Source organism: Haliotis rubra, unplaced genomic scaffold, assembly GCF_003918875.1.
Source record: "Haliotis rubra isolate DU_JTF1 unplaced genomic scaffold, ASM391887v1 Scf63, whole genome shotgun sequence".
In the NCBI taxonomy this organism is placed as follows: domain Eukaryota; kingdom Metazoa; phylum Mollusca; class Gastropoda; order Lepetellida; family Haliotidae; genus Haliotis; species Haliotis rubra.
The window spans coordinates 1,690,581-1,714,822 of NW_025767335.1; the positions used below are offsets into that span (position 1 = coordinate 1,690,581).

The following is a 24,242-nucleotide window of genomic DNA, read 5'->3' on the forward strand; positions in this document are numbered from 1 at the left end:
AGGGCATCGTAATAATCATTGACGGTCGTTTTAGCAGATACTCGCCCATGTTTCCTTGCGCGAACGAGGTCTCCTCATCGTCGAGCAAAGGGGTTCTATCATCTCCCGAATCGTCCATGGGAATATCGTTGCCAAAACCACCTTCAGCCATGGTTCTATTGAAGATATAAAAACATACTTTCAATATGAACGATGTCGTTGGCCTATGGACGAAAACGCGATCCTTTCCGAAACTTGAGAGAACCCCTGGCGGTCAAAGTCGTGCGTCAATCCGTGATGATTACCAATAATCCGAGCACGATCGATGAAAACCAAATGCTGTTGGGGGTAATCATGCTTCACTGCGGCATGGTATCTCAGTGGGCTAGCACTATAAAACCAGCGTAAGTATGGGCTAGTACAAGCAGCCGCACATACACATACACACGCATGCACGTCGTCATATGAGCTAAATATTCTCAAGCACGACGTTAAACCCAATTTCACCTCACCTCACCTTCATCCAATGGGGCTAATGTGTAGCCCTGAGCATGAGATCTTGGATATATTTGACTCGCACACGCTTTTCCGAAGAATGTGCTGTTTAACCTTGACTGGGGCAGAATACAATAAACATACATACAGTGATAAATTATTAATTTTTAGAGAGAACACGTGTACTGTGCCTTGTGTCCCTCTTGTTTTCAGGTGCACAATTGGCCTTCCTTTGCATGTGTTTGTTTCGGTACCAACGGTAACACCTGGTATCATTGCTATTTGATATTGTTTGTTTGTTGTTTAACTCCGCACTCAGCTATATTCCAGCTATATGGCGGCAGTCTGTAAATAATCGAATCTGAACCAGACAATCCAGTGATCAACAGCATGAGCACCGATGTACGCTGCAGGGATACAACGACATGTCAACCAAGTCTGCGAGCCTGACCACCTGATCCCGTTAGTCGCCTCTTACGACAAACATGAGTTACTGAAGATCAATTCTAACCCGGATCTTCACGGTTTATTTGATTATGTTTCAAAAAAGTATGCTTGTGATATTGTCGGAATCGCACGGTGGATTCTGCTTTCAGGAGATATTTCTTATGATTCTCGAAACGTTTTTGTCTCTTTTACTATTCAACAACGACAAAACACACCAGAATTTATAGTCCTCCTATATTGAAAGCACACCGAGCTGACCGTCAACATTTTCAGGGAAGAAATCCTTCATTTCTAATCTTGTGCTGTGGTTATTGTTTTATAGAGTTACGTGAACTTGACAGGGGTGGTGGGGTGGGGGTGGGTGGGGTGGGGGGTTAGTATATGAATATTTCAATACAAAATCAAACAGTGAGATTTGCAAGCTTTATTGTCACGAGTCTGTGCGGCAGCAGGTGACATAGGCCGTGGCCCCCATCTCCCCGTACAGTCTCTCAGCTCCGTTCACTGCCTGGCACTGGTCTGCGTTACCTGTATCAATAGATATACCTTAGAATAGGTTCATGTTGGTACCACAAACCAAGATGAATGAGTTTAGTTTTACGCCGCACTCAGCAATATTCCAGCTATATGACGGCGATCTGTAAATAATTGAGTCTGGACCAGATAATCCAGTGATCAACAGCATTAGCATCCATCTACGTATTTGGGATGCGATGACATGTGTCAACCAAGTCAGCAAGCCTGACCACCCGATCCCGATAGTCGCCTCATACGACAAGCATGGCTTACAGAAAATCAATTCTAACCCTTATCTTCACGAGTCACCACAACAATAACACACAGACCTAAGATTTTGCGATATTAATCTTCAGAGTGAAATATTATTTGTCCTCCTTAAGTATATTTGGAACATTAAATGTACGTAATATTATGAACATGTAAATGTATCTTCCGATTTAATGCGTATGAATGTATCATGTGTATATATTTATACTCTGCATATAAATATTCCTCCTTGAGTAATTATAAAAATGTATTTTGATAAACTGGTATCAATATTATATATATATTAAATATAATTATATTGTGTGAAAGGCTATTGGTCCTTGAGATATACAGTATAGCGTCCGCGTTGAAACCTATAAGTTCACTGTCAACCAACTTCTTTATGAGACATATATGTAACAAAAATAATTAATGTTTACTAGATTCTAAACTTAATAGAATGATTTCAATAAGGTAGGGATAAAAGGAGCATTTTCAAAACCACTAAATAATATTGTTCAATGAGGTGTACCTCTAATATAGGCCCCGCTCAGTTTAGCATCCTCCGAGTAGGCTGAGCATCCTACGAGCTGCCAGCCCTGGTCACATGACACGGACGTTGTGTCCCCCAACTTGTCACCAGAGGGCTGGGAGATCTTCACCTGGCACGTGAGATGGGGACCCGAGCAACACACGGCAGAGGACTGCAGCCCTGTAGCAGTGAGAGAGAATTCTCCCGGGGTCATGAACATTAATTGTAGAGTGAGTGAGTGAGTAAATGGTGTCACGGCGCTTATATTAAGACAGACACCACAAATGGACTTCACACAATGTTACCATGTGGGGAATCGAACCCGGGTCTTCAACGTGGCGAGCGAACGCTTTAACCACAAGCTTCCCTGACCGCCGTGTTCATTGTAGAATGTGTACATACATGTGAAGAATTAATTGATTTGGTTAAATCTTACATATATGTAACACTGAGTACACGTATTCATAATTGATGTACTTCTATGCCATATGGTAAATATAAAGTGGTTGTCAAACACTTGTGGCAAACTTACCTCCTTTGTTTTCAAAGTTCTGAGCAATGCACGAATGTGCTGATGGGAAAGTTCCGTCAGAGAGTCGGAAGAATGTGTGTGCAGCACAACCTGATGGGGAAGAAGAAGAAATATAAGCCTTGCAGTCTGAACCTGTAGCTCCAGATGAAAATGCAACTACGATTCCTGGTCAAATAAACCAATCTTAGTCGGTAATTGCATTTCCCGTTTCTAAAGCAAGATCCTTGAGCTCACTTCAAAGGTGACACCATTGATCCTCTGGATTTTTGCTGTGCAACTTTCAGGGTTATTTCTGTACGTTTATCTCTAATGGGCATAGATAAGGCGTTTCGCATGAATCGAACTATACATGGTAGTCACTCGCGACGTCTTACCCACTGCCTCTGATAGTAAGAATCAGGACATTGGCCGTGTTTTACAATATGTACATCGCTTAAGATACGACTCGTGTTACTGTCTGCCTTGAATTCAGACCATGGCAACACTCCTGCCAGGTTTTATTGGTAATTACAGAATGAGATTGCTCTTCACGTGAGGTCAGATGTACGTACATTTCAAGGATTGGAGTAGATCTGTTGAGGATAGTCGGTTATTGAATGTCTATCCACAGCAAACTTCACATCGTTTATATTTGGGATTGTACTTTCTCAGTAAAGTTCAGATTCCAATACCTTTTGAGGTTGCATAATTTAATCGTTAACACACAACGTCAGACAAGTGCCAACTGGGCACTTTCTGAAAGGCATTGTGTATTCACCCTATGAGTGTATTTCCCAGGGTGTTATGACATTTAGATGTATCACCTGTAGCGTACATGTTGTTTTGACATCTAGTCTCAATTCTCTGGCCAAGAAGATCCTGTGAAGGACCGGAAGTCCGGTAGTCACACACGAGACCTGTCAGCATGCAACATCTCGCCACTGCCTGGATAGCTGAAACAGAAGTAACCTGCTTATGGAGATCGCAAACTAGATATAAGATGACGCCATTTCAGTACATACTTGAGAAGGGGACACGGTTGGATTTCGGGTCAGAGCAGGTCCCAAGTATCTGATAGTAATAGTAATTGAAATCAGTGCTATATCAATATTTCGTGAACTTTGAGAATTTCAACACAGGTGTGTAAGATGGTCGACAGTGTATTAAACACGGTTATGGTGATTTGTTTGTTGACAAGTCAGTGTGTTGTGTGATTTCCCTTTGAAAGGGGCGGTTGGGTAGCCTAATGGTTAAAGCGTTCGCTCGTCACGCCAAAGACGTGGGTATAATGTGTGAAGCCTATTTCTGGTGCCCGCGCCGTAATATTGCTGGAATATTGGCATAAGCGGCGTAAAAATAAACTCACTCACTCACTCCCTTTGAAAGGACGTCTCATAGAACACATGACGAAGTTTTTTGTTGGCTGTAAAGAAAGGTTCGACCAGACAATATAGTGATTGACATTATATGAACATCGAATTTGGATGCGATTGCATGCAGCCATCCAGGCCAAGCTCTAAAACAAGCCCAGGGGCTCCTTTCACGAAACAACACTTACTAAGGTTTACCTTAACTCCCATTCTTTAACATTGCACTAAGGTTACCTTAGTGACTTACGATCACCTCAGTGCTTTGTAAAAGGAGGCCCTGGTTTCTAGGTAGGTATATTCTGGGCCAGATTCCCCATGTATAACTTTCGCATAATGTTAACGCCACGCACCAGCCTCCTTCAGATAATGACATCAAAACCGAGTTCCATATTACTGTTAGGTACCAAACCATATTAATTGTAAGAAAAGCAAGATTTAAGGATGTGAACTTCTTTATTGTGAATAACACGACGTTTCGGAGTGTATGCTTACGTCGTCTTTTGTAAGTTCACAGAGATCAGATATAGATACCTAGTCCCTCGTCATTGCCAATAAGAGGTGATTATCATTAACGAAGTATAGTCAGGTCAATAATAGTATCAGAAGTTCTACACTTCTGTTTCTTCAGCTTGACTCACGGGCTGTAGGGGATCCTCCTTCATAGGCACTGCATGTTGGTCCAGTGTTTAAGGATATTTTCTCCCCATCAGTTTGATCACGACTGTCCTTCAATAAGAAATACGTGCATGAACAACCTGCATAAGACAATGACAGATGCAACTATACCGTTTACACTTGGTAAATACTAGATGGGACCAAATAGTGAGTATGTTTTTACCCCGCAATATTCCAACAACATCACGGTAGGGGACACCAGAAATGGACTTCACACAACATACTAATGTGGGGAATCGAACCCGGTTCTTCGGCGTGACGAACGAACGCCTTAACAACTAGGCTACCCCACCGCCTCCGGGACCAAATAGGACCAAATACATTCATATAATTAAGAAACTTATACTTGACGTTCTGCAAGGATCTACCCACGTGTAATCTGCTCATATTTCTCACCTTGACCTTCCCTGAACATCCGGTGAGGACGTATCCGGAAGGACATCCCACTTCCGCCATCTTGTCATCCGCGACTTCCGAAAATCCTGAGTATCTGGTGATACATGTAAGCCGATTGGATGAGCCGGACGCCATGTGACCAATTGTTCGTTCGTTGATGTGTGTCACAGGATGGGGTACTGAATGATGGTAATCCAGAGGGGAAGGAGCCGTGGGGATGTTGATGATATCTGTGAAATAACCAAATTATGGTAGTCTGGCAGGGTATGAAATACGTTAATAATCTCACTATAAAGTATTTAGTTTATTCAGTGTGTGGTGAGAGTCATTGATAACAGCGGAACATAAACAAACTCACTGTTGACGTTGGTGATCTGGATATTAACTTGTTTGCTCTGTTTCCCCAGGGTAAAAGTCTGCTGCATAACCGGGTTGCCATGGTATTTGACGATGACCCTGTAGTCACCATGGAAACCTCTGACATTAAACTGTGTCCCTGATGACATTTTGTGTGTGACGTGTGTACTCCATTCCTTGTAGAGGAGGTCGATGTATCTCTTTCCTGCTGCGTTAATCTGGAACACGCCTTAATCTAATCATGACCTTGGAACATTTTCGATTTCGACCCGACCCCTAAAACTTCACACCCGTGAAGATCCGGGTTAGAATTGATCTTCAGTAACCCATGCTTGTCGTAAGAGGCGACGAACGGGATCGGGTGGTCAGGCTTGCTGACTTGGTTGACACATGATGTCGTATCCCAATTGCGTAGATCGATGCTCATTCTGCTGATCACTGGATTGTCTGGTCCAGACTTGATTATTTCCAGACCGCCGCCGTATACTGGAATACTGCTGAGTGCGGCGTAAAACTAAACTCACTCACTCACTAAAGCTTACATTAAGCTTACATTTGAAATTCTAACGCGATTACATTGCATTTTACTCATTGAAATATCACAGATACAGACAGCAACACATAAAGAAAGCAGTCATAAACAAAAAGTAAATTCAGATGTTTATAAAACTTACATGGAACTGGGGCCCGTTAACAAGAGCTGCATCCGGGCCTCTCCAGTGATGTACATCCCAGAATCCCCAGAGTATGATTCCCTCAACACCAGGGTGACTGAACAGCATGCGCAGTGCCGTGTCGTACCAGTTAGCTCGGGTGTTGTCGTCACTGGCCACAACATCCAACTCGGTGACCCACAGAGGCAGGCCAGTCGTGGCCAGCATGTCCAGGCGTCTCTGAATTATTGCCCAGATATCTGTATAATACTCGGTGAAGCGGAAAAAAGCGAAGCACAAAAAATATTTATGAACAAACATAGATTGAACACTGACATGAATTAAAACTGTAACTCTAATTGCAGTAACTGACAACATGAGCATCGACCACCCAACTAGGACACGATGACATGTAGCAACCAAATCAGCAAGCCTGACCACCCGATCCTGCTAGACGCCTCTCATGCAAAGCATGGGTTACTGATAGACAGCTGTAACCGTTAATTCAAGCTTAGTTCAGGAATGTGTGATCACCGCATTGAGTAAGGGAATGTTTACGAAAATCACATGCTCTACCTGTTGAATAGAAACTAATGTTGAAATCCGATGTGAAGGTCATGCCATTAGCACCACTTCCAAGGTTATATTGAAATGTATTGCATATTTCTGAATGTATTTTCCAGCCAAGGAGTCTTACGAAAAACATTTACAACAAACTCGTGGGACAATACCGTAAGGTTCGCTTTCATTTTGCTTACAGGCATAAATATGCATATGCTTCTCCGACATATCTTATAGTTACATAGTGCGAACACAGTGACTGTTGGCTCACATGCAGAGTGTGGTGTTTTGTCAGTCAATGGCCTGATTACCTGGACTATCCTACAATGGTGAAACATGTTCTGCCTACCTTGATGAGTGTTGGCTCAGATGCAGTGTGTGGTGTTTTGTCAGTCAATGGCCTGATTACCTGGACTATCCTATAATGGTAAAACATGTTCTGCCTACCTTGATGAGTGTTGGCTCACATGCAGAGTGTGGTGCTTTGTCAGTCAATGGCCTGATTACCTGGACTATCCTATAATGGTTCAAATGTTCTGCCTACCTTGATGAGTGTTGGGTCAGGAGCCTTGTACGGCGTGAAGTGACTCTGCACACCTAATCCATACACGCCTACATTGGCCGACTTGAACTCCCTTGCCTGGTCCACGTATGCCTGGAGAGATCACACAGCAAATGAACCTGTACCTAACAGAACACTTCAAAGTGTCACTATTTTCCATTCTGATGAAATAATAACAATATAAACCCTAAATTTGCCTGCAGGTGGGCAGAAACAAAATATCATATCCAGGAAACTGTTGTGTAAGAGACTATGTGCTTCCCATTTGGCGGACGTGTCATCCGAAACGAGGGTTTCGAAAGCAGTTAATTATTGCAGACATAATGATAATAATCTATGTGGGATAACCATATTTCTACATTCTCACCGATGTGGATGTGCCTCTCGCCACAACATTGAAGTCATTGAGGAAGAGTTTGACACTGGGATCTGCCTGGTGCAGCTTGGCAAAGATCTTATGAGAGAAGAATTTGTCTCCAGTTTGTTCCTCGAACCAGTGTCCATGGAGAAGCTCGTTGTTGACATCCCAGTGCTTCAACCTTTGACGAAAAGCATCTTTCAATAGATGTGATTTGTTTCTCGCAGGAAAAAGAAAAATGTCCATCGAGCCGAAATTTCGTTTGAAATGGTTTTCTTTTATTTGTTGTTTAACGTCTCACTCAGCAATATTCCAGCTATGTCTCGGCAGTCGGTAAATAATTGAGTCTGGACCAGACAATCCAGTGATCAACAGCATGAGCATCGACCTAGGCAACTTGGTTAAGATGATATGTTTCAAACAAGTCAGCGAAACTGATCACCCGATCATGTTAGTAACCCATGTAAACTATCCGATTGTGACTTACTTCCCCTTTGTGTCCTTGACAATGTACTGTATCCTTTCATCCACGGCCTGCTTCACCTGGTCCGGACTCAGAGCCTGTACCCACGTTGGTGTGTGGCGAGAATTTCCCCAGAATATGTTGTGACCTCGTACAGATATTCTAACGGCAAGTCAAATATATACACACTTTATTAGACCTATAGACGACAGAGCTATACGACATAACTGCCTTTTCTGAACTTTGAATGCCTTGTTTTGGGGATTGGAATGCCTTGTTTTGGGGATTAGAAACATTTGCCAAGACTTGACAGCAAATCAGTGAGTGAGTAAGTATGCTTTTACATCGCTTTTAGCAATATTGTGAAAATACCTCCTCTCCTTTCCCTGTTTCCACGAAACCGGGGATAAATGGAGAATACCATATCGCACAAGTTCATTGCAATACAGTGAATGGATTTAGTTTCATGCCACTTTTAGCAATTTTCTAGCAATATCAGGACGGGACACCAGTAAGGGGCGTCACACATTGTACCCATTAGGGGAATCGAGCACGGGTCTTCGGTGTGGCGAGCGATCGTTTTAACCATTAGGCTACCCACCACCACGTAATATCAATGGCCCTGTTGAATAGGAATCTCGTCACCACAAGCGATGTACAAATAAATGAATTTATGAATGCCCAAGGGAACAATTATTCACAAAAAACTCTGCCCCAGACTCGCCATTAAATACAAACCGGTAAATATTATTGGAACTCTGTCTCGTGATATTTAAATCAATACTATTAGTCAACTGTTTGACTCAAACACAAAAGATAATATAATAACCTCTGCTCGAAAGAAATTTAGCAAGTCCAGATTCCCTTAGCCGGGGATTGTTCTGGGCACCTTTTGTATTTCTTATATTATTTATTGTAGATATTATGTTTTTAAATATATGAGAACTTTAATTCTGGGACTAAATGTCTGACCAGGTCAGCTGAATTGAGAAACATATCTACTGTTTGACACTGTATATACGTTAGCTATTTCTACCAATTCTCAGGTATGAGCAGGTTGTAAAATACCATGGTCATGACATTTACATATGAAACTTTCAGCGGAAATAGTTAGCCTTGCATTTTTTTTAATTCCATTTTATGTTACAATTTCCATTACAGCAGTTTCGGGTTCTCGAAGTAAAAGTATTTTAAGTGTACAGTGAATAATGTTGATATGAATACATAGTATGTACATTACCTCTTATATACAGTACACTTACATACAAAGTACATATACAGTCAGTCAGTTATAGGATTTCTAAAAAGTAAATGGAAGGATGGCCAGAAAGATTGAAAACTTGCATAATTACAATTAGAAAACGCAATGAACTTTGAAATTTCATAATGTTCTACTATTTCTTTTTGAAACCATATAAAATGGGGTTTTACTGGTTTCGTATGACATTATACAACATATATTTGGTTATTATTATGTGTATTAATAGTGTATTTACCTTTAAATCCAAATAACATATTTTCTTCACTGAAATGAATTTTAAATTCTATGTATCCTTCAATCCATTCAGTAAATTTTGTCCAAATATCTATGGTATATTGACAGTTACAAATATCTATGGTATATTGACAGTTACAAATATCTATGGTATATTGACAGTTACAAATATCTATGGTATATTGACAGTTACAAATATCTATGGTATATTGACAGTTACAAATATCTATAAAGCACATGTGCATGTTTCAGCTGGTTCATTACACAATGACTGACTGACTGAGTTTGGTTTTACGCCGCTTTTAGCAATATTCCAGCAACATCACGGCGGGGGACACCAGAAATGGGCTTCACACATTGTGCCCATGTGGGGATTCGAACCCGGGTCTTCGGCGTGACGAGCCAACGCTTTAACCATTAGGCTACCCCACCGCCCCTCATTACACAATGAACATGCTGGTGACTTGACATAACCAATTATATATAAATAACAATTGGTGCTGGGAATATTATATAAAATCTTAAATTGAAACCATCTTAAGTCACTGCTTTGTGTACATCATTTTGCCATCAAACTATAATTTATCCATTCTGTTTAAGTAATGTGTTTATTAAGATAAAGCTCCCATTTTTCTATAGCCTTTCAGGTTTGCAAATTTAGGGTTTTGCAAAATTTCATAGTATACTTTACTACCTGAATTACTTTTGGATTTTAGAAATATTATAAGGTAATATTAGTTTAAGCCTTGCATAAATACATGTAAATAGTATCGATGATATCATTAATTCAACAGTTACTATCATAATCACATACTAAATCGTACCCATAATATTACCGAGTCAGCAATCCTAGCAGACCTACCCATGCTGATGAAGCAGATCCAGTGTCTTTGTAGCATTACTGTAGTCCGGGTCGTGCTGGAAAAAAGGAAGGGCAGAATAATTACAATATGCTGGTGTTAATATCCGTGATATTAGCCATCGTTCGTCACTATTTTCACTTGAATTGTGTTCGAATCCTGTATAAATAATACACTGCTTATAAAGTTCATAACCTCACACGCAATGTTTTCTCGAAGGATTGTATTAAAATACTATACCTTCCGGGTATCCATTCCCTGCTGGGTGAAGAGGGGCGTATTTCGAACAAGGTCACATGCCACAAGGAGACTTGTGCCAAATGTGCTTCTGTGAGAGGCAAGGGTAGGCACAGGAAGCTCTCTACGTTTCTTACCTTCACCTTATTTGTAGCCTGTGCGTTTTACATAGGACTAAGTGTCCAGAGAATCCAGTGATTATTGGTGACAATAAACCAAGCCGCCTAGGCTGACAACCCCACCCCCCTCAACACACACCTTTGAGCCGCAACATACAAAAGGCGTACTTTTGGCGGCGTCAGGCTATAAATACATATTTATTTCAGGCAAACTGTTTGAATGGCGAGGTAGGACATGCTTATACGTTTTATTTGTTTGTTGTTTTTGTTGTTTAACGCCGCACTTAGCAATATCAAGCTTTATGACATCGGTCCGTAAGTAGCTGAATCTGGACCAGACAATCCTACGACTGATATTTTGAACTTGGGTAATAGCCTTTTCTCGAACACATGGTGTCATCATCCATTTTAAGTGTCCAATCCATATCACAGATATTTCCCCTTTACACCATAAGGAATGTGTTTCTCCGGTAGCGAAGACAGTTTATTCTTCTGTACTAAATAGGGACGTGGTAGGAAAGCTTACCCGTGGTTGATGGTCCTGAACAAAAGGAACGTAAGAACGTGGTTGAAAAGCTTACTCGTGGTGGGTGATTCTGGAACCAGTAGTAGTCGTTCTCGGTGGCCCAGTTGAACATGTAGAAGAACAAGTCATCGTAGTGGGGGTAAGTAAACATCTCATGATATCGTGTCTGGGATCCAAACGGGAAGCTGTGTTTCACCAAGTCCACCTTGAATGAGAGTACATCAATATACCTGCCCAACCTAGTAAACCATTCGACAATCTTAAAGACATTATTTCAGTATCAATAATATTTTTGAAAATGCCATTTGCTTGCAAGAAATGACAGAACTATGTCACCAAGGATATATCAGTTCAAGGGAAATTAATAAACTTTTCTTTTTTTACCTCAGGCCATTACTACGTAACGCAAAATGTGTACTTTATCGAAGGTCGGCGTCTTTATCCTTTAGCCAAGCATCTAAGTATACTATAAAGCTTGAAATTGTTATGAAATATAAGGCTTTGGACTTTCATATTAAAAATGCTGGGGTGAAATTCGCTCGTCTATTTATCCTCATGACATACGTATATATGTACTATGTACATGTATGTCTATTTACCTGAATGTCAAGGTCAGCGTTGGACACACCTGACGGAGTTTGGATGCTGTAATAGACATTTACACCATTGATATTCTGTTGATATATTTGACTTTAAAGAAATGTCAGAGTTCAAAAGAAAGTCACTCCTTTTACGTCTTTAACAGCACATTGTCCCCGAGATAAAGAAATGGGGTTCATTTATTGTATGCGGGCCTTCTGCCACGATGCTACACCAACGTATGAACCAATACACAAATACCTGCAATAAATGCCAAACAGTTAAAATGATGGCAACATTTATGAATCCCATCAAAATGATCGTTTTGTACCAATTGTGATATGATGATCTTCTGATCTTTCGTTGAAAAATAGTGAGACAGTGTGATGATCGATGTCATGTTTTGTTATCTCAGACAATGTATGATACATAAAATGTGACACGTTATGTTGATACTGCCTAGTGTCATCCCTAGATCACAGTGATTCATCTTGGTTTAAGGTGTAAATATCATGAACCATGAACTAGGACCAGTGGTCTTCCAGAATTTAACTGTTTAGTCTGTATGTAGGGTATCGGATGTCAGCCTCGTCTATCTACCACCTTGTACATGCATACACACGCATGCACGTCGTCATATGAGCGAAATATTCTCCAGCACGGCGTTAAACCCAATTTCACCTCACCTCACCTTGTACATGCCATATGCAGTAGATATGTGTCGTCATCACCGCCAATGATGGACACACAAGCCTCAACTAGTCATATTGCTATTCGCCCCCCAAAATCTGGCTTCCGAAACATTCCACACCATGTGCGTTTAAGCCTGAAAATACTTAAGTATCGTCCTCAGATGTCCTTTACAACGTTTTATAGCACAGCTTTTGGTATCCTTTTATGGTGTTCAGCATATTTAGAATGTTGTAGGATTTGACGTTCAGTTATCTCTCTTAACCTTTTAACTTTTACATTCAAATGATCCTGCGCAAAACTATTTGACAAACAGGATCCCGTACTTAAAGTGTATGTTGTTCTTTCTGAGCTGGTCAATCCGCTTGTCCGCCTCCGACTTCCAGTTATTGTCCTCGGGTATTTCCGTGAGTGACATGTCATCCACCAAGTAGTTGATGGTTTTGTCTGGCCCGTACACTCTCAGTTCTATGGTCTTGTGATCTGAACAAGAACAAGAATCACATCAGCAGAACCCGTGAAGGTCCGGGTTAGAACTGATCTTCAGCAACCAATTCTTGTCGTAAGACGCGACTAACGGAATCGGATGGTCAGGCTCGCTGACTTGGATGACACATGTCAACGTATACCAATTGCGTAGATCGCTAAAATCAATGGATTGTCTGGTCCAGACTCAATTATTTACAGACCGCCGTCATAAACCGCTGACTGTGGTGTTAAGCAACAAAGAAACAAACAAAAATAACATCAACGGACGATGAGTAAAGTACTTCTAATGACACCGTTTTATGCAGAGAATAAGCTCTTGGGCTAGAGAACAAAATGGAGGACAGTGTCTGTATGATGACGTCCATCATAACTGGTTACTGTATACTACATAAAACATGTTGTTAATTGTATTGTTAACAGCATCAATACATTACACAAGCAATACTCTTACAAATCGCGACATTATTATTACCATCATCAAACGTGTCACATTTCTTAGGGGCTTGATTATGGGTTGGCTTTTCATCATTTCTTCCCAGCAGTTATGCTGGTCGTAAGAACCGACTAAATGGTTCTGATGGTCGCCCATGGTGACGAGTCTGATAGTTTGTCATCGTACTCTAGCGGAGTGGATTATTATTCACAATGTCAATCACTGGATTGTCTGGTTCATTATATAGGAGGCGGTGGGGTAGCGTATTGGTTAAAGCGTTCTTTTGTCACGCCAAAGACCCGGGTTCGATTCCCCACATGGGTACAATATGTGAAGCCCATTTCTGGTGTCTCCCGCCGTGATATAGCTGGAATATTGCTAAAAGCGGCGTAAAAATACACTCACTCACTCATTATATAGACTGCTGTCCTGTACCTGCAATTGTGCTGAATCATACCGTGAAAAGACGAACACACAAACCTGTCTTCTGGAAGATGAAGTAGCCGGAGATTGTTGTCCACCCCTTGTTGATGTAGATGGCGTTGTTATCCACTACGTCAACATAGCTATGAGAACCTGGGAGAGACGTATTCTTCTCAGTGAATATATCGTTACCAAAGGAATTGTACCTTGAAACGTTTCCTTTAGTAATATATATATTTTAAAAACTACCCCATATGATATCAGTTATGGGATAAATCAAAGTGGGAGTTCATCACATGTCAGCAGATCCTGACACGGCTACGGAACGTAACGCATTGTTACTTGCGGAGCTTCAGACCTACGTAACAACCAAACAGTCAGTCATCATCGCACGTTGTAGTCCACTTTAAATTAACCATTACTATTTGCTATAGTCATAGACAATTGGGAACATAAGGCATTATGTACAGCAAGGTGAACTGTGAATACCACATGGGTTATTAATCAAGGTCATGGCTTGGTACAGCCTTGATACACGTTTAGAATACATTGCTCTGTTATCTCAAGGATATTACATTCGCATAAGGTACAGCACTTCCATTGGACTCCACATATGTTCATGTTTAGGTGAGGTGAAATTGGGTTTTACGTCGTGCTTGAGAATATTTCGCTCATATGATGACGTGCATGCATGCGGCTGCTTGTACCAGACTTAAGCTGGTTTTATAGTGCTAGCCCACTGAGGTACCATGCCGCAGTGAAGCATGAATACCCCACTCAGACACATTATACTGACTCCGAGCCGACCACAGTCCTTGTTGTACCCATTGATGCCTAGCGCCAGGCAGGGACCAACAAGTACCATATTTTAACGTCTTTTTGGTATGACGCGGTCAGGGATCGAACCCGCGACCTTCTGCTCTCCGGGCGGACGCTCTAACCACTACACCACGGAGGCGGTCTCATGTTTTGGACGTGTAGATGAAATATTTAAGGTTTTCATGCAATAGTGACTTCGATAGTTGACAGAAAAGACGACTCCCCAATGCTTATTTATGTGGAGATATTTTGCTATTTCAAGTTACCATTATGATGCTGGATATCCATTAAGATGGCAAACTTCTGAAACATCTTTCCAGTGACCTCGTTCAGCTGTTTTACACGGGCCTGGACGAAGTAACGAGTGTTGAGCTGGAGGGTAACCACCTGTCCTGGGCCCGCCCATGTAGCAGTTCTAGGTAAAAGAGTGAGTGAGTATGGTTTTACGCCACTTTTAGCGATATTCCAGCAATATTACGGTGGGGGACTTAAGAAATGGGCTTCACACATTGTACCCATGTGGATAATCGAACCCGGGTCATCGGCGTGACGAGCGAACAGAGTAACATGAGTGAGTGAGGGTGTAATATTTCTCTAATTTCACGGTGTGTCAGTTAAATGTGGGAGGATAACCCAAAGTGATGCAGGCGTTGATCGCTTTGATGAAATACACGAACATTAGCACTGATGCCGTGCCGACAAATCGGAAACAATCAGGTAGAATCCGAGATTCAAATTCATGGTCACAGGTTCCTGGATATGCTATACGATGCAGCTTACAGGGAGAATTGTATACTTACCCAACCCCAGCCTGACGCTATATTGTTATAATATATGAGGGGCGATGGGGAAGCCTAATAGTTAAAGTTGTACTCCCAACACGGGTACAATGTGTGAAGCCCATTTCTAGTGTCCCTCGCCGTGATATTGCTGGAATATAGCTAAATGCGGCGTAAAACCATATTCAGTCACTACAATTATAAGATGTGAAGGTCATGATTAGAGTGAGTCAGTGAGTTTACTTTTACGCCGCACTCAGCAATATTCCAGCTATTTGGCGGCGGTCTGTAAATAATCGAGTCTGGACCAAACAATCCAGTGATCAACAGCATGAGCATCGATCTGCGCAATTGGGAACCGATGACATGTGTCAACCAAGTCAGCAAACCTGACCACCCGATCCCGTTAGTCGCCTCTTACCACTAGCATAGTCGCCTTTTGTGGCAAGCATGGGTTGCTGAAGACCTGTTCTACCCCGGATCTTCACGGGTCGTAATGGTTAGACCCACCTAGATGATGAGTATTGCCCTTACCGTGAAGACACTTCCACCGAATGCTTTCCTTCTACACGATCAGTGGAAGACGTCATGTGACATCCTCTGGCCACCCAACTAGAGTGGGGGTCGGGACTCTCAAATCCAGGGTCTTTGAACATTTCCGCCGCACCCCCCTACCAGAGGCAGGAAGTACCAAAGTCCCAACACTGGCAGTAAAACACGTTTGGACATCGTATGTGTCTTCAGGTGAATGTTGTCCCATGATGTACACTGCAGTACTGGCCTGGACTGTGTGTCGGAAACATCTGCTTGCTGATAAGATAACACACATTATATCCTGAACAGTGCGTATTTGAATAAACGTCTTCAGAGGATATCGTGAAACGTCATCAACAAAATCATGAGTATACCTCTGAAAATAGCCTCAGTACATTACTCAGTTGTGTGTGCATGGCTACATGAGGAGTAGGTATGGTGTTACGCCGCGTTTGGCGGCCGTCCCAGGCAAGAGGTTTTAAAAGTTACATCCAACACCCCAACCACTTCTCCCCTACAAGTAAAATCACCAGTGAAGATCCGGGTTAACATTTCTCCTCCTCAACCCAATTACAAGGATATTTAATAGTCACATACATCCGAGTGGAGTGGAGTGAGTTTAGTTTTACGCCACACTCAGCAATATTCCAGCTATATGGCGGCGGTCTGTACATAACAGAGTCATCAACAGCATGAACACCGATCTAAGCAATTAGGATACGATGACATGTGACAACAAAGTCAGCGAGTCTAACAACCCGATCCCGTTAGTCGCCTCTTAGGACAAGCATGGGTTACTGAAGATCAATGCTAACCCGGATCTTCACGGAATAGATTCAGAACAAAAAAAGGAACAAAGTAACTACTCACCAAAATCTTCAGTACCCTAGAATCACCACCATAACTCTCTCTCGCTGTTCAGGCGTACCACTTGCGTATTGAGGGATTAACACAGCACTGGGGTTTTATGTCAGATTACAATGTACACATATTGTCAATGTAATAATACTGCAGTATACGCAATGTATTTCAAACATCCAGAATTCAAGACACACCGTATGACAAACACTGCCAATGCCATTTCCTCATGTTTGGACTATAGAGTATGTAAATAATCATTTGCGTCACATTCAAACCCTATCTGAAGAAGTTGCGGTATCGTCGTTTCTGTTTCCCTTAATATGTGTTGCCTCATCTTGATGTTTCTTTAATAATGCATTTCGACAAACAATATGTATAACGCGTGAAACACAACAGATGTATTAGGAGTTTAAGCCCCAAGATGGGATTCAGATAATAATATATTAATAATGGCTATTCATAAAGCGACTGTTTCCACACACTTGTGCATGCTCATAGCACCAACGTTTTGTTACCCCGGATAACCCAAGCTGCCTGTAAGGCACTAGAAGGTAAAAATCAGACATATGTCTTATCCCACCGGGTACCCATTCACTGCTAGGTGAACAGAGGCAATTTCATGAACAAACTCACTTGCCCAAGGTGAGACCACATGTGTCACGTTTGCTTCGTTGTGGGTCAGGAAAAAAGTCCTAGAAACTCTCAGGAGTCAAGCTGCCAAACACGGTCACCCATCCAAGGACTGTCCGTAACCAGGACCGCCTCCGTGGTGTTGTGGTTAGAGCGTCTGCCCGGAGAGCGGAAGGTCGCGGGTTCGATCCCCGACCGCGTCATACCAAAAGACGTTAAAATATGGTACTTGTTGGTCTCTGCCAGGCGCTCGGCATTAATGGGTACAACAAGGACTGGTCGGCTCGGAGTCAGTATAATGTGTCTGAGTGGGGTATTCATGCTTCACTGCGGCATGGTATCTCAGTGGGCTAGCACTATAAAACCAGCTTCAGTCTGGGCTAGTACAAGCAGCCGCACATACACATACACACGCATGCACGTCGTCATATGAGCGAAATATTCTCAAGCACGACGTTAAACCCAATTTCAGCTCACCTCACCTCCGTAACCAGCTTAACTTCAACTGACTTGTGACCTGGGCTCTATGCACAAGACCACACACCACCACAATGAAGCCAGATTGTAAAACATTTGTTTTATCTATGTGCGTATCCATGTCACACACACTGAAAACATGTACACACGTGGTTGAATATGACGAACATCACCCGAATGGTACTGAGACCTGTGCGGGAAATTACATCTTTACCCTTAATCATCAATATTGAAGCAATGGACGTACATTACAGTATTCAAGGGATAGATTTAACTTTCCTTTTTAGAAATATTATGAAATACTAGAACACATGCACGTTTTTGCAATGGGCATGTCTTAAATCTCACATGCTAGTACTTTTATCTTTGAATGATATTGTTCCCCTGAATAAAAATACATTTCCCTGTTTCGATTTTGTTTTGTTTAAATATACGAAGACTAATAAAATATGTCCTTCGATGACAGCTTTTATAAAGTTAACACTATATTGTTAATAAGAACGGATAACTATATATTATGATGAACAAATTCTTTATAGCAGTGAGAGCGACATTTCGATGTAGGTTCTAACACCGTTATCAAGCAAGTGATGAGGTATCACGTCGCTCTCACTGCAATAGAGTGAGTGAGTGAGTTTAGTTTTACGCCGCACTCCGCAGTATCCCAGTGATATGTGGGGGTAAATAATCGAGTCTGGACTAAACAATCCGGGGATCAACACCATGAGCACCGATCTAAGCAATCGGGATACAATGACATGTGTCAGCGAGACTGACCACCCGTTCCCGTTAGTCGGTTCTTACGACAAGCATGAGTTACTGAAGACCAATTCTAACCCGGGTCTTCACGGGTCCACTGCAGTAGAAGTTGTTCATCATATATTGTTATCCGTCTTTGCTGCTCCAACTTCTAAATGCGCCTCAAGGAAGTTATGTTTAGTTTGACTTTCTGTCGTCACGATATGGAGGATATATACTAAACGCCAAAAGAAACGTTACCCTCCTACCTTTATGAATTACTTCAAAACTATCAAAGATATGTTATAAGGTATTAGTTTACAAGAAAGCTTAACAACACAGCTTTATGCAAATGACGAAAACAAATTCTCAAACGCATTCATATTCAGGCGAAATGCATCTTTTTCAGAAGAGTTAAATTGTTCTATTTTCGTCCACGCCGAAATAAACCAATAACAGTGAGTTAGATGTCCAAAAGAAAGGTTGAAATAAAATTCTGTTTAAACTAATACCTTTTAACATATCTTTGATAGTTTTTAAGTAATTCATAAAGGTAGGAGGGTAACGCATCTTTTGGCGTTTAGTGTACATGAAACAGTTAGCCAGATATAGCCGACATCTACATGAACTGAGTAAGCCGCCGTGTACACTGGGTGTAAAACAAGATCGCATGACACAGCCCAATACGAGTCGGGATTGCGCCGCGAACAGTTTTTTTCATTCAATTTCTATGTACAGCAAGCCCGCTGAAGAAATGAATTAGTCAATGACCAGGTCTTCAGTGTCGCGTCTTTAGTATGATTTCTTTAGTGTCTGACATAGTCTACAAAATGCCAAACACAATCTCTTTCATATTGTATATATTGAATGTACATACACTGTCACATTTTCTAAAATACATACCCGTGAAGGTCTGGGTTGGAATATTGGCCTTCAGTAACCCGTGCTTGTCGTAAGAGGCGACTAACCGGATCGGGTTGTCAGGCTCGCTGACTTGGTTGACACATGTCATCGGTTCCCAATTGCCCAGATCGATGCTCATACTGTTGATCGCTGGATTGTCTGGTCCAGACTCGATTGTTTACAGACCGCCGCCATATAGCTGGACATGTGTCACCCAAGTCAGTGAACCTGACAACCCAATTCTGCGTGCCACCTCTTACGACAAGGATGGGTTGCTGAAGACCAATTCTAACCCGGATCTTCAGGGGTTTGAAGGAAAACATGTGCAGTTACGAAAGACGTCGTGGCATGTGTGAAATGTAAACAATGACAAACCCTATTGTCAATCCCGATATATACGTTGATATGTCGTGTGAACACGATGCTGGTCACAAAATCAACTTTGCCAGAGCCTTCGTCAACCGTGCTTTCTTAATTTTCTTTCTATTTGAACTTTTGTTTGAAGTTCGATCTCGCAAGTCGTCTCTTACGACAGAGACCAATTTTAACCCGGATCTTCACTGGTCACAGAGCATTTGAGGACACAACCTTCACGAGGACAATGCAGAGAACAAAGAATATGTCTACATGACGTAAAAACATTCTCATTTTCTAAAGCACAGAAATGACATCATGTTGTGCACCATTTCCGTCACTGTGTCCACCGCTGGGTGGAAATCCTGGGATGGTTTAGCCATAGTCAAGTCCCAGAAATCTAAATAAACAATCTGGTGTTGCAGTGAAGCAAATGCCTCATGCCAAATATGTGTGTACAGAAGACCCCAGTAAGATAACATACCATGCATAGGTCTAAAAAATACATGTGGGCCACGAACTGCAAGTGTAACATTAGGAGCGCGCGCCAAGAGGTTCTTTACTGAAGGAACAAGTCCCTGAACATGTCGCCTGAACACATCCGGGTGGACAAGCGTGAAATGAACATACATATACAACACTACGATGTCCTTGGTTGTGTTCGGGAGACGGTCCATCATGACCTGTTGTCCCTGGTTTGTTGACCTGTTATAGCGTCGACTTCCATGATAGAATGGTTCTTCGTGAGCCTGCCAGGAAATTGAAAAATTGTGTTTAACATCAGTGTCTGTAGTGGGCACATGCGCGTCGGTATGAGAAGGAAAGCGTAAAATTGAATGAAGAATCTCTTTAAACTGATTACTTGTTGAGTCCCCATGAAGCCAGAGCGTCTTTCCTCTCAAGCATTGTCTGTAAGCATCAATGGTGCGGGGGAGAGTGTCCGTACACAACAGGGAATGCCACTTATTCTTGAGAAAGAAGCCATTTGGCGACTCTTGTTGCCATGTTATCACCGATGGCAGCTTGCTGCAGGGAGTCCTAGGAGCCGTCAGTTCCATATCATTAGAAGCTGTTAAAAGAAATAGCGTCTCGGGAAGAATTAAAAATTATTATACATACATATATATTTGTGAGTCTAATTTTGGTAATCAGAAGGATATACCCACCACGAAAGTGACGTAAGAGCTATTACCCATGGCGAGATTTGTATTTCTGTGAGCAATGTTTGGCGTGCAATATCTGTGTACCTTACAGTGGCATAAAACTACACTCAGTAAATCATTTTGGCAGCTTGACTCTCCTGAGAGTTTCTGGGGCATCTGTCCTGCCCCACAACGAAGCACATGTGATACATAAGGTCTCACATTAGCAAGTGAGGTTGTTCAAAATTGCCTCTATTCACCCAGCAGAAAATGGGCAGGATAAAGTCATGTGACCATAACCCTCTAGCGCCTAACAGGCAGGTTGGGTTATTTATTAATAAAAATACACAGATTGTTTGATCACTTCGAGCATGCAAATGGATTGTTATTATTATAATTATTATTTATACGCTGAATTGCCACCTAGGGGTTAACGAGTCGACTTGTAACGCTGAAGACACTGTCCTTCCTGTCAACACTGTGAATGGGCGATTTGTCAAGTGACACTCGCGGTGGGCGATTTGTTCCGTAGTGACACATTGCATCTTTTGTGTCACCACTATGGGTGAATGTGAACGGTATACAAAACGAAACGCGTACTTACCTCCTTTGACAGACACATTCATTGAACTCTGTAAAATATCGTTTTGGGGATTCGCCACGGATCTGCGATATAAACAAAACATATTGAATAACTTGATTAAAATTACTTTGAGTAAAAGAGGCTTTTCCTCTCATATTACCCGAACAAAACTTTTACAGCGACTGTAACCGAAAGCTTTCTGTGGCCACTTATCTATATCGTTATTTATTACTGTTACATTTTCGAAGGTTCGAGATGATTCTCGTTCCTTCGACAATGTCTTGTTATTTCGATCGTTTTCTTGTTATTTCGTTTTTCATTCAAAAACACGAAACGTTGTAGCCTTTCACCTAACCATCATACCAAGTTATTTGTAAACCTGATCGTCAGGTAACCAATAGTTTTCGGAACAACAGGTTAAAAATACATACAAACCAAGGATGCTCCTCTCTGTGGTATTGAGTGGAGCGTAAATTCCGTTTGCACTATATGAATGCGACCATGTATTACACGTCAACTGTTTGATTTTTGACTTCCTGCAGTAATAGGTGTATCCATCGTTCTCATTCGTGAAATTACACAATTCGTTCTTTAAGGATTTTTCTTGCCTAACTGAGCACTGTGTTGCATCTGTGAGATTGTTTGCTCGATATTCAGCAAAGAGTGTCCAGAGACTGCAATGCTTTTGGTATATCATGTAGTTGAGAACGATTTCTTCCCTTCTCGTACCAATAAATGCCTTAATTGTTGCTCTTCCTGGCCATGCAGCTTTAAGCAAAGCAGTATAACTTCCATTATTGAGGTCCGCCACCCGACCGGAAATGGAAGCTGCTCTCTCTGGTTTCTCCATCCAAACTCTCAAGAAATCGCCTCCAGTCCTCTTGCGGTTACCATTCATATCATACAGATCTATTTGCACTTCAACCTGATCTCCTAAATTGTAGACGTTGTGGGCGCGTTTGAGATATATGCGTGATTTGTTCGGATGAGCACACAAGGAAGGCACAAAGATTGTTCCATAACGCATAGCCTCCTCTGTGAGATAGGTCACTCCTCTTGCAGGAAGGTAGACACTGAAACAGTACAAATTACTTACTATTGGATCAGTCATGGTGTAAGTTCAAGACATGCCAGACCAATAGATTTAGAAACATATATTGTACATACAAAACAGCAATGCCAGAGAATTATATGACTACATTTTCTGTCAAGATAGAATATATTTGGCGTAAAAGTCAAATTAGTGATGAAAAATATGTGAATGGAGATCTTTTCTTTATAGACAGTAGTTTCCATTTTGGTGCTTCTTGTTTGATGACGAGATTTCAGAATGCTCCCCTCGCAAAAATTGATTCAGTCATTTAATTCTCTTTAGGCAGATGCAAGCAAGTTTCAGGAAGACATTACCTGAAATGTAACTGAAATATGCTTGCTGGAAATGTCTGTTACTCCGACCTCTTGCGATAATTGAGCAAATACACATTACTATCAGTGGATCATTTGTCAAGTTTGTGATATGCAAAACACAAAACGTATCAGGAGCATACGTTTATGAATATCGTGACTAAAACAAGTTCTAAATTCATAATGCATACATATAATATATAAAACCCTGTCAACGAAGGACAGTAAAATCACTCCAGTATCACAAAATGAGTTAAAACTAGCTAGCATTTATCTTAAAAAGTAGAAAACTAATTTTGGACAGTACAATGTAAAAATGGGCTATTGATGCCAACAACTGAATGTAGATCTCCATGCTAGGGACCATGGAGACTTATAGTACTTTTGCTACCTGCATGGACCCTAGCTGGATTTATATCATCCCTTCAGCCGCTGGAGATTGTAGTCGAATTTAGCCATAAATTAAAATCACAAAAATACAACGTAAGAATCTGGTAAGTTGAAATTTACTTTAAATGTTTCGGGACTTACGTATCTTCACATAGTGATGATAGCTGTTGCTTGCGACGAGGCAAGCGCATCCTGACCCACCGTTGTCATAGGTCACAAAAAGATGCAAATGAACTGTCCACCCATAGCATGACTGATTTTAGTACTCAGAATATGTTTTATCAATGTGCCTCAGTCCTTACGCGCATTCCGGTTGCTTTGTTGTATTGTTTGTTTGTTGTTTTACGCCGCACTCCGCAATATTACAGCTATATGGCGGTGGTCTATAAATAATCAAGTCTGGACCAGACAATCCAATAATCAACATCATAAACATCGATCTACGCATTTGAGACACGATGACATGTGTCAACCAAGTCAGCGAGCCTGACCACCCGATCCCGTTTAGACAAGCATGGGGTGCTGAAGACCAATTCTCACACGGATTTTCACGCGCTTGAAGGAAAGCATTATGTAAGCGAAAGACGTCTTGGCATGTGTGAAATATAAACAATGACACACCCCATTTTCAACCCCGTAAAAAGAGTTGATAT

At 41.5% G+C, this 24,242-nt stretch overlaps 2 protein-coding genes across 2 annotated transcripts; both read right to left on the reverse strand.

Annotated features, from left to right (window-relative positions):
* Nucleotides 1-1,330: 1,330 nt before the first annotated feature.
* LOC124256517 (endo-1,4-beta-xylanase 3-like) lies at nucleotides 1,331-16,374 on the reverse strand. Its single transcript, XM_046690507.1, has 18 exons — nucleotides 16,108-16,374; nucleotides 15,061-15,209; nucleotides 14,033-14,128; nucleotides 12,957-13,113; nucleotides 11,961-12,006; nucleotides 11,417-11,566; nucleotides 10,482-10,537; nucleotides 8,149-8,286; nucleotides 7,671-7,842; nucleotides 7,286-7,396; nucleotides 6,202-6,420; nucleotides 5,529-5,745; nucleotides 5,171-5,400; nucleotides 4,738-4,825; nucleotides 3,554-3,682; nucleotides 2,751-2,840; nucleotides 2,219-2,398; nucleotides 1,331-1,449 (listed from the first exon to the last, which is right to left on the reverse strand). Exons 1-18 carry the CDS (start codon nucleotides 16,227-16,229, stop codon nucleotides 1,352-1,354), a joined length of 2,448 nt encoding a protein of 815 aa, XP_046546463.1. The 5' UTR covers nucleotides 16,230-16,374; the 3' UTR covers nucleotides 1,331-1,351.
* Nucleotides 16,375-20,360: 3,986 nt separating this feature from the next.
* Nucleotides 20,361-22,906, reverse strand: LOC124256489 (NXPE family member 3-like). The gene is made up of 4 exons (XM_046690477.1): nucleotides 22,314-22,906; nucleotides 21,817-21,878; nucleotides 20,933-21,139; nucleotides 20,361-20,470 (listed from the first exon to the last, which is right to left on the reverse strand). The coding sequence occupies exons 1-4, from the start codon at nucleotides 22,904-22,906 to the stop codon at nucleotides 20,361-20,363; spliced, it is 972 nt and encodes a 323-aa protein (XP_046546433.1).
* Nucleotides 22,907-24,242: the final 1,336 nt, after the last annotated feature.